The 14,023-nt window shown below is 41.2% G+C and overlaps 1 protein-coding gene across 1 annotated transcript in view; it reads left to right on the plus strand.

Moving 5' to 3' along the window:
• Positions 1 to 1,842: 1,842 nt before the first annotated feature.
• The window catches only part of LOC114651767 (hepatocyte growth factor activator), an 88,724-nt gene continuing 76,543 nt past the window's right edge, over positions 1,843 to 14,023 (plus strand). The window contains exon 1 of the mRNA XM_028801723.2: positions 1,843 to 2,108. Coding sequence (XP_028657556.1) covers positions 2,043 to 2,108 — 66 coding nt within the window. The 5' untranslated portion in view covers positions 1,843 to 2,042. The remainder of the gene's footprint in view (positions 2,109 to 14,023) is intronic.

The following is a 14,023-nucleotide window of genomic DNA, read 5'->3' on the forward strand; positions in this document are numbered from 1 at the left end:
GCTGCTGCCTTGCAGTTAGGAGACCCGGGTTCACTTCCCGGGTCCTCCCTGCGTGGAGTTTGCATGTTCTCCCCGTGTCTGCGTGGGTTTCCTCCGGGCGCTCCGGTTTCCTCCCACAGTCCAAAGACATGAAGGTTAGGTGGATTGGCGATTCTGAATTGGCCCTAGTGTGTGCTTGGTGTGTGGGTGTGTTTGTGTGTGTCCTACGGTGGGTTGGCACCCTGCCCGGGATTGGTTTCTGCCTTGTGCCCTGTGTTGGCTGGGATTGGCTCCAGCAGACCTCCGTGACTCTGTGTTCGGATTCAGCGGGTTGGAAAATGGATGGATGTTTCCTAATTTTGTTCATTACAATGCCAGATACAGTATATTGAATGTGATACAAAGAAAGTAACCTCATTTTTTTAGGAGAAAATTAACAACTATGTCAGAGTAAATAATGTTCTAATGTTCAGTTATATTAATGGGTCGTGAGATGTCTGTAATCGGGTCACACAGAGTCGTGAATTACAGTTGAAGTGAATGAGAAACGGTTGCAAACTGTTTGTGAAACGCCTTCAATGCCAGAAATAAACCCACTGAATGACAATCGGTAGCAGTGCCCAAGGGGACCCAATACCCAGGCAATGGTCCACAGCAATTCTACAAGGGGGAATGAGATGATGTTTGGCCTCTACTTCGAAGCAATTCTGGATCATGAAGCCATGCAATAGACAAAATTGGGTCATGAGGAAAAAAGTATAAGAACCACTGTTCTAGACTAAAAAACTTACCGAAGGTCTTTATTGGCTACAAAGAGACCTCACCAGCAGGCAATAGAGCTAACACGCATTACCATTTCAGCATAACCCCTTTGTCTTTTTCCTCTTTTTTCAGTTTTTGTTTCTTCCATTTAGGAGCTAGTGTACTTAGGCAGGTACTCCTGTCCAACCACGTAGGGTCAGGTGAATGAAGCAGGCTATTGTGGATTTTATAGCTAGCTGTCTGGCTCTTTTGTCATCAGCATTAAGAGTTTGGTTTTATTTTTTTCTCCTCCCAGCTGAGTCGTGACAATCAGAATAGAGCCTCAGATGGAGGTGAACTCCAGTGACGTTAGCCAGCCCTATCCTATGTCCCTTTTTTGAAGACAGCCAGTTTATTGTGCTCCAACCGCACTATATGAAACATACTACTGGAACAAACTTTCATGTGTCAAAATAAATACTTGTGTGCTCAGGGGGTGCCACACCCCATTCAGTAAACGGTCCTGGGTAACAGCATAACACCTGCTGGCATCGACGAGCTTCCTGTCCTTTTTTCTCACCAGCTATGCACTTTAAAAAAATGGGCAAAAGATCTGGTAGAGCTCACAGACCGGACACGTCCAATGTTAACTGAAATGGAACACATCGCCTACTTCTGACCTTTGATCACACGCCAAACCACTTGGCTTGAATACTGCTTTGGTTGTTATTGCCCTTATTTTCATTTTTTTTTTAGTTGATAGAGGTTTGTAGTCCTTCAGACTTACTAGTGCTCTATAGTGGTATCAATATAGCATTTATAACCTTCAGGAATGCATCATTTATATTTTACATTCTTAGTATAAAAATATGAAAATTAGTTGCGATAAAGGAAAAAAGGCTCATGGCACTTTGTCACAGACATTTTGACATTTCTTTGCAGTAATGCAAGGCAGCCTAAACTCTAAATGCAAGCAGACACACCGCTTTTTGAAATCCCAAAGTGTGCTCATCCATGTGGATCTCAGTGCAGCTTTTTGAGACAAACCTCCATAACTTTGACTGCCCTGGTTAAATATTAGTCAAGAGGTACAAAGTAGTGCTCAACCCAGCAGACAACTTTGGTCAGTAAATGTTTTAGTTTTTGTCATCTCTGATAAAGCCTCAGTTGCCCTTTGGTACTGTTATACGTTTTATCTTTTTCGTTCCAAACTGTTTTGCTTTTTCATCTTTTATTTAAAAGCTGTCCGGAAAGCACAAGAGGAAGCCAATTTAAGTTCATTTTCTACCATTCGGGGTTTCTTGAACAAATAACAAAATAGCATGAATTTTCTTGTTTATTTGCTGTTTCTTCTGCATTCTGGCATTCTTGTCATCGGGAGAGGAAGGGTAAGTCTGATTGCACTTTGGTTACATTCATTTGATTGACTACTTGAGATTAGAAGCTTTTGATTCCTAAAACATGATCTTTTTAGCTGAATCTGAATAAATGAAAGAGTTTTTTTTAAAGACAAAATTATGGTGCATTCTCTCACGGTATTATGTAGCAAAGCCTTTTCTGAATACACATTCAATTTAACTTTGTCATACGCAGGCTGCCATTGACAAGCCGTGATGGGTTTGTTTAGTTGCATTCTGTTTGAATTTGCACTTTTCAAACCGTCTAACTCTCCTGAAATAATAAAACACTATTTTATAAATACTGGCAAAGTGTCTATAAAGTTCAAGGAACCATCGTGACACAAATTATTGTGCCTGCTAGCTATTGAATGAAAAAAGGGTAAATAAGAAAGTAAATGTTGTCTTAGGTAAGGATGATATTTGTCATCTGATGTGTTACACAATGCTTTATTTTCAAGGTTGAAAATCCACAAAAATAAACAGACTTCTCTGCAAACGGATTCTAACATTCTCTAATTTAACACACACAGCCATCCCACACAGTAAGTGTGGCTGCTCTTTTAAAACGCTGGGTTCAAGCTTTATGAACTACCTTTAGGCCTTCTGGGATTTCTTTCTTTTTGGGGTTTTCTGGTATCATGTTTATGTCTTTAAAATTTCATATGTGTGGAAAATATACAGTAGAAAGGTGTAGGGAGTATAGCTGGGGGAACTGGTTAGGAATGAGGTTGCTGACGTTATGAGACAAGCAAATGGCCTTACAAGTGAGAAATGGCAATGCACACCAGTATGAGAAACTGGGCATCACTAGGGGATGGAATGCTCGCTGAGTGGGCACTGAGTGGTACCAGACAGGGTACTCTCTTATGGCAGGGAGTGTGGCATTCTGAAAAGAACCATCCAGTGCTACCCCGGGACTCAAGAGGAAGGAAGGCAAAGGGGTTCAAGGGCTTGTGCTATATTACAGTAGAAAGATAAGTCCCAAAGCATGTAAGTACCAAAACCACTTCCAAAAATGTCCACTTGGGATTTCCCGTCAAACCCTGGCTAGATATATGGGCAAGCACAGGATCTTTATAACATAAAAGGTTTATTCTCACAAAATGCTTTGTTACACTGTGAAGCTCTGAAGAGCACAAAAGGCATAAAGAAGTTGCCAGCAACACAAGGCAATCCCAAGCAAACAAAACCGCATTACTGAATCCAAGATGCAGTCTAAGAACAGAGCAAAAGATCCAAGAAATCGTAAGTACAGAAATGTCACAGTAACTCACCAAACACTCTTAAGCTCATTTGAAAAGAACCGCCAGGGTCATGTGGAAGGCCATTCTGGATTTTAAAGGGAGGATGGCAGTTCCTGGTTGTGATTGGCAGGTGGCCCCTCCTCTTGGGAGACCATCCACAAAACATATGGAACATAACAAAGGCAGCTTACTGTATATACATAGACAAAATAAAGAATAATGCACATAAATACAATAATCAAGAATGAACAAAAGAGGCATAAACCATGAATTTGAACCCCAGCCAGGGGAGGAACCCTAGCTATGACGTAACAAAAGTGAAGACTCTGATATGATGTCTAGGTCCATTTCAATTCTTAAGGTTGCTGCAGTGCCTAAAAAGCTAGAAATTATGATATCATTTGTATGAAAATTTGCTAACACATCCTTTCAGTGTTATACAGAGCGACTGGCAGACTGGAGTGATGGCCTCAACTGCAGATTTGTGAAGACATGACTATGTGTTTCCTGAGGTGGCACACACCTTTGTCACTCTGGGTAAATGAATGCCTAGGAAATGGGCTGAAGACTCTGTTTGATTATTTAATGTCAGAGATCAGCAATGTGGAATCCCAACTAGCTGTGCCTCACCTAACAAAATCTTTGTTCTTGCAGAGAACATTAGTCCATTAGAAACTTTGCGGTGAGAACACACCATTCTGTCTAGCATCCATCTATTCTATTTACCTTGATTGTCCAAAATAACATCAAGTCGAGATCTGAAGGCCCCTAAAGGCCTACTCTCTACCAGACTACTTAGGAATTTATTCAGTGTGTCTGTAGCTCTTTGCTTAGTGAAAGACTATATAACATTTGTACAAAATCGGGCCTTAAGAAGTTTTCAACTGTGTCTCTGGTCCTTGTTGAGGGATTTATTTAACTGTAACACCTGGGATCCACTGAACTAATTCCCTTCATAATTTTAAACACTTTAATCATGTCCCCTCTTATTCTCCAGTTAGTTAAACTGAAAAGGTTCAACTCCTTCAATCTCTTATCATAGCTCATTCCTCTCAGTCCCAGAATCAGCCTAGTCGCTCCTTGGGACTTCCTCTAGATTGTCACTATGTTCTTTTTTTGTCATTCCTTTCTATATGTACTTTGTTGACTTTTAAAAAGCTGTGACAGATAGGGGGCGCTCTCGCTGCCTTGAACCCTCAGATCAGACGCCAGACACCAGATAAAAGTCCAATGTGTTGACTTTTTATTATAATAATGTGCACCAAGTATCCTCCACTCCACAATACTCAATAAATAATACACAAATCACAATCCTCCACTCCCAGACGCTTAGTCACCCTGCCTCCCAACTCAGCTCGTCTGTCTGGGATTTCCCACAGTCCTTTATAGTCCATGACCCGGAAATGCTTCTGAACACTCAGTCCATGTGACTTCCTAGCACTTCCGGGTCAGATCAAAAACTCTTCTTTTTTTATCCTGGAAGTACATCATTTCTTCTGTCCATGTGATGGGGACGTACTTCCAGGGTGTAGTGAAAATAGTCCTTAATCCTCCCTGCAGTGTCCTCTGGCGGCCCCCATGGTATCCAGCAGGGCTGTGAATAAACACTCCATTGTCCATGATTCATTGCTGGCATTCGGGGCACTTCCACGCTACAGGGAGGGCTCCACCTGGTGGCCTGAGGGTATCGGCTGGGATGAATGGCCAGCCACATCTCACAAAGCTTATGATCTTGTTGTATCTCATGGTGTCTTGTCGAAGGTATAAGTGTGTGTGGAGTTCCTGTGCCACTGCTGGGTGTCATTTAGTTCCTGTACTTTTTGGAGTAAAAGCAATGCTTGCATACTGATATTTCAGCCAGGGTTTCTTGTTTTATGTCCTTTTTGTTAATTTTTCAGTCATTTATTTATATTGTATCTTTTGTCTATTATCTGCATTGTATGCTATGTCTTGGTTATGTTCCATGAGTTTTGTAACTTGTCCCCCAAGAGGTGGGGCCACCTGACGATTGCTACCAAGATCTGCCCTCTACCGTATAAAACCAGAGGATCTTCCATAGTTACTGGTGGCTCATTGTGAACACGCTCTGGAGTGGGTATGTTCTTCTTCATAATTTGTTACTAACGCTCACCTGTTCTGTTTCTCGTCTTGGTACTCACATGTGGAACTCGGTGCCACTGCTGTACTGACAAGTTTTTTGCCTGCCTATGGGAAAAGTCATCTCTGATAAAGGAGCACTAGAATCATTGGGTAGCAGGGTCCTCTCATTAGATTGGCCAAACCAGCATTGACTCAGCTGTGGAATGGCCAGTAGGCCAGCTTGTTGGCTGAGGTCTCCGGGACACTGAACAAATCTGTATCCTCATATGTGATACTACTGTATTTAGTGAATGATTATAGTCTGTTCTTGCATTTTGGTTTGTACTGGTACTATTGTATCGTATTCTTGAGGTGGCAGTGATAGACTGGCCATCTATCTCTGGGAAGAGGATTACTTGTGTTCTGTTTTGTGTATTATATTTACCCCATTTTTGGACATCCATTGCACACCTAACCTACCTAGAAAAGGGTCTCTCTCTAATTTGCTTTTCCATTTTTTGTCCCCTACAAGGGTATTTTTGAGGTGTTTTTTTCTTGTCTTCTTAGTGAGTCAAGGCTTGGAGGCCTGTCAGAAAACAAGGCCTGCTAAAACCCATTGTGGTTTGTGTGATTTTGGGCTGTACAAGAAATACATTGTTGCTGTTGCTGTGTCTCTCTGCTTTGTACCTTTTTAATTCTGGATTTCTCGACTTTCTGCTATGTTTTTTTTTTTTTGACAATTCTCTGGATTTTGTACTGAGACTGTGTTTTCTGTGGACTGCTTTATTCTGTAGGCAACTCCTCTTTGCCTTTGTGCTCCACAGAGATTTATTCTTGTTGCCCCGTTACTAGCTGGGTTTTGACGGTTTTCCTTTTCTACTGGGCATTATTGGAAGAGCTTTTTTTTACTTTGGAACTTCTAGTTCATGACACATAATATCATTAAGTAATCTGTTTAGTGTGATTATTAGACGTAACTAATGATGTATCTTGTCTCCTCTCCTTCTCTTGTGTTTCACAAACAGAATATGGACATAGCCAAGGGTTGGGGAGCATCTCATTAGGGAGCCGAATGCTAACATCTCTACTTTTTTCCTACTGTGATCTCTGCGTGGGCACTAAATGCTTAACAGCTGAGTGCAATGCAATCAGAATGTGAATTTCCACCTCCATAGCTCAGGTCGTGGTGTTCTCCTGAAAACAAATGGTGTGTTCCCATCAGATAAAGAGTTGGCAGCTGCTCCAGTTAAAGGAGTTCTTATACCTTGGGATCTTTTTCACAAGTGAGGGTAGAGGTGGTTGTGAAATTGTTCAAATGAAATGGCAGAGAGACTGCAGTTTTTTGGCTGTTTTTCCAAGACTGGGGTGGTAAAGCAGGAATTAAGTCCTTGGCGGAATTTTTGATCTACTAGTCATACAGTAAGAGCATAAGAAATGTGACAAATGAGAGGAGATCATTCAGTCCATCAAGTCTGTTTGTTTAGCTAATAGCTAAGATGTCGCAAAAGCTCATCCAGATTTTTCTTATGGGTTGTGATGGTTTTTGCTTCAACTACATGTCTTTATAATTTGCTCCAGAGTCCCACAACTCTGCATAAAGAAATGCTTCATGGCTTCAGTTTTAAATGCATTTCCCCTTAATTTCCACTGATATCCTTGAGTATTAAGCCGAAAGCATGTTGTTATATCTGCTTTATCAGAGCCTTTGAGGTGTTGGATTAGGTCCCCATGCAGTCTCCTCTGCTCGAGACTACACAGGTTTAATTCTCCGAGTCTGTCACAGTAGGACAGGCCCTTAAGTCCTGGAATGCACTTGGTTGCTCTCCTCTGCACAGCTTCTAGTGCTGCTATGTCTTTCTTGTTCCGTGGTGACCAGAACTACACACAAAACTCCAGATGTGATCTTACTACTGCTTGTGGCCACAAGCTGTGGGTAGAGGCCAAAAGAACTGAGGCTATTACACCGAGTTACTGGGTTCCTAAACCTCACAAAGTGAAGAGTTTAGAGTAGACCCTTTCATCAACAGGCCAGAGTAAGGGTGGTCCTATTATCATGGCATTTTGGGTGCTTATTTCATTCTTCAATACCCCACTGATAAATGAAACAATTGAGTATCAGAAAGTCAAAATGAACAAGGCCTCTACCCTGCATGATGAAATGATGTTGTATTTGGGTGTCAAAAGGATCAAGGGATCTTGATGTAACTGTTGATTATCGATAAGTCAAAATGACCAAGGGGAACCCGAGCCCCCTCTGCACTTGATGAAACAATTCAGTATCTATGTGCCAAAATGACCAAGGAAGACCACTTGGAAGTGACTGAGTCTAGCACAGATACCATAAGTAAGAAATAATATGCTGCATGAAATGATTTGGTGTTCATGCACTGCATTTTTAAAAGTTAAGGAGCCAAGTCACCCAGGGGCCTGTGGGGGTCTTAATCCAGCCCTGGGACAGAGGAATTATATCTCTTGTGTGTGGCCTGGTCTAACTCAGCATGTTAACAAGGGAAAGGAGTGAAAGTGTAGTGAAATACTCAATTTGTAGACTTGACATGTGCATTTTTTCCTGATTTTGTAAAAGCACTGCTTATGCTAATGCGTGTCGTGTTTTAATTTTTAATTATTTCCTCAGTATGTGTGTTACACTTCTGTCCTCCCGTGACCTTACTTAAATAGCTGATCTGCAAATGTCCATGTTGTTATAACTCTAAAATTCCAATCAGAAGAAGAGATTGATGAAAGTTTTCTGTTTTTTGTTTTTTTTTTTAACGTGAAAGACATCCTGCTCCACCACAAACTACACACATTGAAGTTTGGTACCCAGGTGTAGTTCACTGCCTCTCTCCTTCAGCTCACACTTGACTGTATATGTATATCTTTTTTACCACAACAAATCCCCAACTGAACATTGTTTTCCAGATGTGAATTACTATCTGTCTTCAGCAGACAACACTAAAATAATCAATGAGAAAATGTCACACTTTTAATTGCTCACATTGTTTCATTACGTGTGATGAAGCAGATCTTAGACAAACCTGAAAAAGAACTGTCGGCACTCCAGTTATGCAGTGTGGCAAATGACACCAGGACTCCCAAATACAGGAGACAGCTCTAAAAGCAGGATTTGGTGCTTTTATTTAATATATACATATATGTACATATACACATGTACATATATTTAAAAAATGTTTAAAGATCCATAACGTTAGTTTTGAAATTCTACGAATCACAACTTTGTATTGGCATCAATTCCTAAAAACAGAACTGCATTATCATATAATGAACTTGATTAAATGTCTGACGTGCTCATTCATATATTTTTTCATTCTATTATCCTCAATCCAATTAACTCAGTATGCACTACAAAAAAATGTCATTCCTTTTTTCTGATCATATTTGTGCACCCCATGTAACAAAAAGTGTGTAACACTGAGCTTTGCTTAGTATTTAGAATTTGGTGACCACATACAAAACTCTAAAAAACATGCAAAACATTGAAAACTCTTAAAATGTAATGAAGTGTCATCTGTTGATTTCAAATTGTAATGTCAGGTGTGCAGAATAAAATGAATTTCTTATATGCATGTTTGACCAAGTCGCAACATGTGGCCCCTTACTTGGAGAAACAAGTGCACAAGCAGCATCAGTCTGCACTTGGAAAAGGAGTAGGTAAATATCTTAAGTTTATTACAAGTATATATATATATTGGAACAAGCTAGCCCGGCCACAGACAGACACGAACTAATGTCCAAACACATGCTGTTTATTTATACTGTTATTTACAGTGGTTCCGCCAACTCACACAGTTACTCAGTCCTTTTTCCTTTCCTCGGCTGCCTCCACTCCTCCCTAGCAAGCTCTGTCTTCCTCCTCCCCACTCCGGCTCCTCGAAGGGAGTGAGGCGGCCCCTGTTATCGTGCCCCGGATGTGCTCCAGGTGCTTGATGATAGTCTTCCGGCAGCACTTCCTGGTGTGGCGGAAGTGCTGTCTTCCAGGGCTCTGGAACCATCCAGGCAGCCCCTTGGTTGGGCCACTGACCCCCATAGGGTTGAGCTTCCAAGCTCTGTATCTGTGGCCCTTGATGGAAATCAGTGGGGCTGCCCTGTTGTGTCCAGGGGAGATATTGCCCCTCTCCTGGGGCTTCCTTGATCCAGGCGTCCAGGTGGGGCAAGATTACTGGCCGTCTGCCACAATATACATATATATATATGAAGCCATAGCAGAATGAATTATTAAACATAAAGAAAAGGACTGAAGGTAGCTCAAGGTTTAACTAAACATGGCTTAAAGCTTGAGCACGTTAGGTCTGTTTCATCTCAGAGAAACCACAAGCCTGATTGAACACCCCTCTAGAAAGTGAGGGCAAACTGATGGGAAAGCCCAAACACTCCTTCTATGAAGCGGTGATAAGATGAAAAGGGGGTATCCACGGAAAACCCTTATCAATGAGACGGCATTTAGAATAATGGGAGAGTCAACAGGAGTCCGAAAATACTGGTGGCGTTAGTTGATTGGAGGAGATGATAAAATTTTGCATATTAAGAGTCAGATGACGTGAAATATTAGATGAGGTAAAGGTAATAGAAAACTATAAAAGCAGATGAACTGTTTAATTGATTGCTCACTCCATGGAGACATTTGTGCATAACTCTGTGCAAATAAAGAAATGTTCTACATTCTTATCTGGGCTTCGTGACTGCCTTCTTTGAAGATAAGAGGTAAGATTTTTTTCCACAACACAAATCGCAAGGAAAGAGCACAGTGCTGTAATTGAGTCCACTCACAGACACGGCAGGCCTGACAATATATACAGTATATACATCAATAAACTGTTGCTTTTCTGTACTTGTGCAACATGAAGATACTGTCACACATTCAAGTTTGTACCATGGCTGAAGCCATAAGGGCAGATGAAATGTGGGATCTGACTGCGTATAAAATGATGGCATATGAATTTGGAGAGCTTGAAACGGTTTGGACAATTCCACAGAACCACTACAACACAATTTTGAAAGGTCTTTTGTTTGATAAAAGGTGGATGAAGCTGGAGCTCCTGAGAACTGACAGATTTGTTTTTACAACGGGTACTTGGCACACTTTGTGGCGTACTGCATCATGTGTTATAAGCAGGGGCAGAAGATATCCATTAATGACACTTTCTGTACTCCTGATGCCCTTTCACTCAGCACATGTCAAACAAACTTGACATGTCTGACATCACATTTTGCATATCCACTGATATAAATAACAAATACCTCATATGCTACACACTATCCCCACTGTTGGAAAAGTCTGAAATACTGGCATTACAGCTCATTGTGTCTTTAATAGGCAAAGGAAAAAGTGTCACCATTGGTAATATTTTCACTCTGTTTATCCGGGCAAATATACTAACTGCCAAAAAAGATAAAACAAAATGAGATGGCAGCTGACATCCCCCGTAAAAGACAACACGCAGAAAGATGGAAAACACAAAGAAATGAAGACCCAGTGCCAGGTGAGAAGATGCACGTGCAGCAAAATAAAGGAGAGTTACGTAAAGTGCTACAGTTTTGTGTGAAGAAGCCCCTTCCATGAATGTATGCAGACTGCTGTTGTGATCAGAGAGCTCATCGCGTGTTATTTACATTCATAGACAGTGAAATATATGAGCATAGCTATACATTTTAAACTATTTACACAGAAAAATATTACTTACTCCTTTGTTTGGTATTTTCCTTGCCCAGTTTATTGTAAATGTGTCTTTTTGCTTTGATACTGTAGTGGTTTTATGCCAAGCTGCAGCAGCGCACCTCTGGAAGGTTTTTTCTTTTTTATTGAAAACTTGGGGGCTGTTCCCCCTACTCGCTTTGCTTGCCCACCCCACAACCCCCACCTGCGGGGGCGCGCTTCATGCTAGCCACTTTGCATCTCTGCCGCTCATGTTGTGAAAGGGGGGGGCTGAACACATGCCAAAGACGGAACAGCTGCTGCCGTGCTGCATGATCTGCATGTCGTGCTGCGTGTCGATCATTTAAAAGCCTGTACAGCAGCTGTCCTTTTGTCTCACATCCTTGTCTCATGGGACGTTAAAGTGTCTCCGAGAAATTGTCTGTAAGTAGGGTGTGATATGCAAGAAGTCTAGCAGGATTTCAAAGTGTCTCTCCGAGATGATTACGTCTCGACCCAAGATTTTTTTATATAATAGATAGATGTGTGCTAACATTTTAATTGAAAATACAGAATACAAAATAATTTGTATTCCAAAAAATTATTTCTTTTTACATATACTCAAAGCTCTTCATATCGTAGGGTTTATTCCCTGGCTTGTGCTTATTTTCCCTTTTGTTTTATAAGTATTTTTCACAGTTTTACTTATTGTAATGTTTATTATTAATGTTCAGTGTCTGTAAATGTTGCACTATTCCTTATGTTTTGTGGGTGGAAGCCCAGGAGGCGGGGCCACCCTGAGGTTGTTGCTGCTGGCTCCTCCCCCTGCCTTTATATTTTAGGTTCATTGAGTTGGTCAGAGATTTTGTACGTTTGTTTGCTGTCCTTGTGTTTCCTTTTTTGTTTTTGTTTTTTTTTGCCTCTATTCTTGAATTTTGCTTGTGTATCACTTATTGCAGTGGTGGGCAGTTTCAGTCCTGGTGGGCCACAATGGCTGCAGGTTTTTGTTCCAACTTAGTTCCTTAATGAGAAGTCAATTACTGCTGAAGTGACATTTTTCTGCTTCATTTTAGTGGTCTCACTTGTTAAGATTCTCCACCCTTAATTGCTTATTTTGGTCTTAAACAGCTGCTTTTAGTGTTTTTAATGGCTAATAAGATGCAAATGACAAAGGAGCCAGTAGTTCTCCATCTACCGTGTTTCCATTTACACCTGTGTGGATTCATCATGCACTATTGGGTTTAATAAAACACTCAATAGAAAAATGTGACAGACTGATAATTATCCATAATCATTTGGATGATATCCTTGGAAAGGAACAAATCTATGGTAGAAGAATCTAAACACTGCAGACAAACAAGACATAAAATTAAATAAGGTCTGAGATTAGCAAGGATGGGTTTCTAATTAAGCAATTGTGTTGGAACGAAAACCTGCAGGCACTGCAGCCCTCCAGGTCCAACATTGTCCACCCATGACTTATTGGGATTCTGTTCTGTTTAGATTGCCTTTTTAGACACGTCCCTTTTGCCTTATTTTTTGCCCCTTTCCTATTTTTTTTGGTTCCCTTTATTGATTACTAAATAAAATCTTCATTTTATAATTATTCATAGTATGGATTTGTTACATCAAGCCAGAGGTTATTCAGTTCCCCTCCCTAGAAGGACATGTTTGTATTGTTGGTTGGTTGTTTTGTAATATTTCAAAAAAAATCCTCTTTTGTAAGTCTTTGCAGACCAAAGCCTGCGGGTGGTGATTGGAGGCTGAGTGTCTGGGGTGAGGCCTGCTTTGTGGAACTTTTAGTGAGTCTCACACCCTTTGTTGAGTTCACGTCTCCAGTTCACACCAGTGGTGGGGCAGTAGAGACGGAGAGTGAGCTGGTGGAATACAGAAGGATGGAGATGCCACCTAGCATAGTGTTAGGTGTAGTTATAGTATGGAAAAATACATTGTGGCTTTAGTGTTAATAATACAAATGTCCTTAATAGGTGAGTACGGTGATGATAAAATGACCGAAGAAAGGGCACCTCTGACAGTCTTGTAAGGAAAATGGCTACAGCCTGTGAATACATGAAAGTGTTTTGTTCATAAAGAAAGTAGAGATTACACATACACTGCTAATAGTTATCATTGACATTTGATATTTTAGCTGCGTTTATCCAAAATTATCAAAGTCCTGCAGCTTTTGGTTTGCTTCATAGGATGATTCAAGCACCAGTGAGACGTGTGATCACATAATTCCACAGACAAAATCCATCCATCCATCCATCCATTTTCCAACCCACTGAATCTGAACACAGAGGTCTGCTGGAGCCAATCCCAGGGCACAAGGCAGGGAACCAATCTCGGGCAGGGTGCCAACCCACCGCAGGACACACACACCCACACAAGGGCCAATTTAGAATTGCCAGTCTACCTAACCTGCATGTCTTTGGACTGTGGGAGGAAACCCACGCAGACACGGGGAGAACATGCAAACTCCACGCAGGGAGGACCCGGGAAGCAAACCTGGGTCTCCTAATTGTCAGGCAGCAGCGCTACCACTGCGCCACTGTGCCGCCCACAGACAAAATATCTCTGTTTTAAGTTTTAGTAAAATTTCAAAGCAAAACAGTTCACACAAAAAAATGGAAAAAAATTGATATAATAAAGAAATGAAAAGTTTTTGTTTAAGGAAGTTCTATTTCCATCCATTATCCAACCCGCTGAATCCGAACACAGGGTCACAGGGGTCTGCTGGAGCCAATCCCAGCCAACACAGGGCACAAGGCAGGAACGAATCCCGGGCAGGGTGCCAACCCACGCAGGGAAGTTCTATTTAAGGCTCATAAATCTTTTTTCATTTCTCTAAGTTTAGTCATACAGGCGATCTTTATGTAAGTTAATCACGTGAGCACTTTAGAGACAGTCACAAATATGTATGCCTT

The sequence above is a fragment of the Erpetoichthys calabaricus genome, chromosome 5 (genome assembly GCF_900747795.2).
Source record: "Erpetoichthys calabaricus chromosome 5, fErpCal1.3, whole genome shotgun sequence".
Lineage (NCBI taxonomy): Eukaryota > Metazoa > Chordata > Cladistia > Polypteriformes > Polypteridae > Erpetoichthys > Erpetoichthys calabaricus.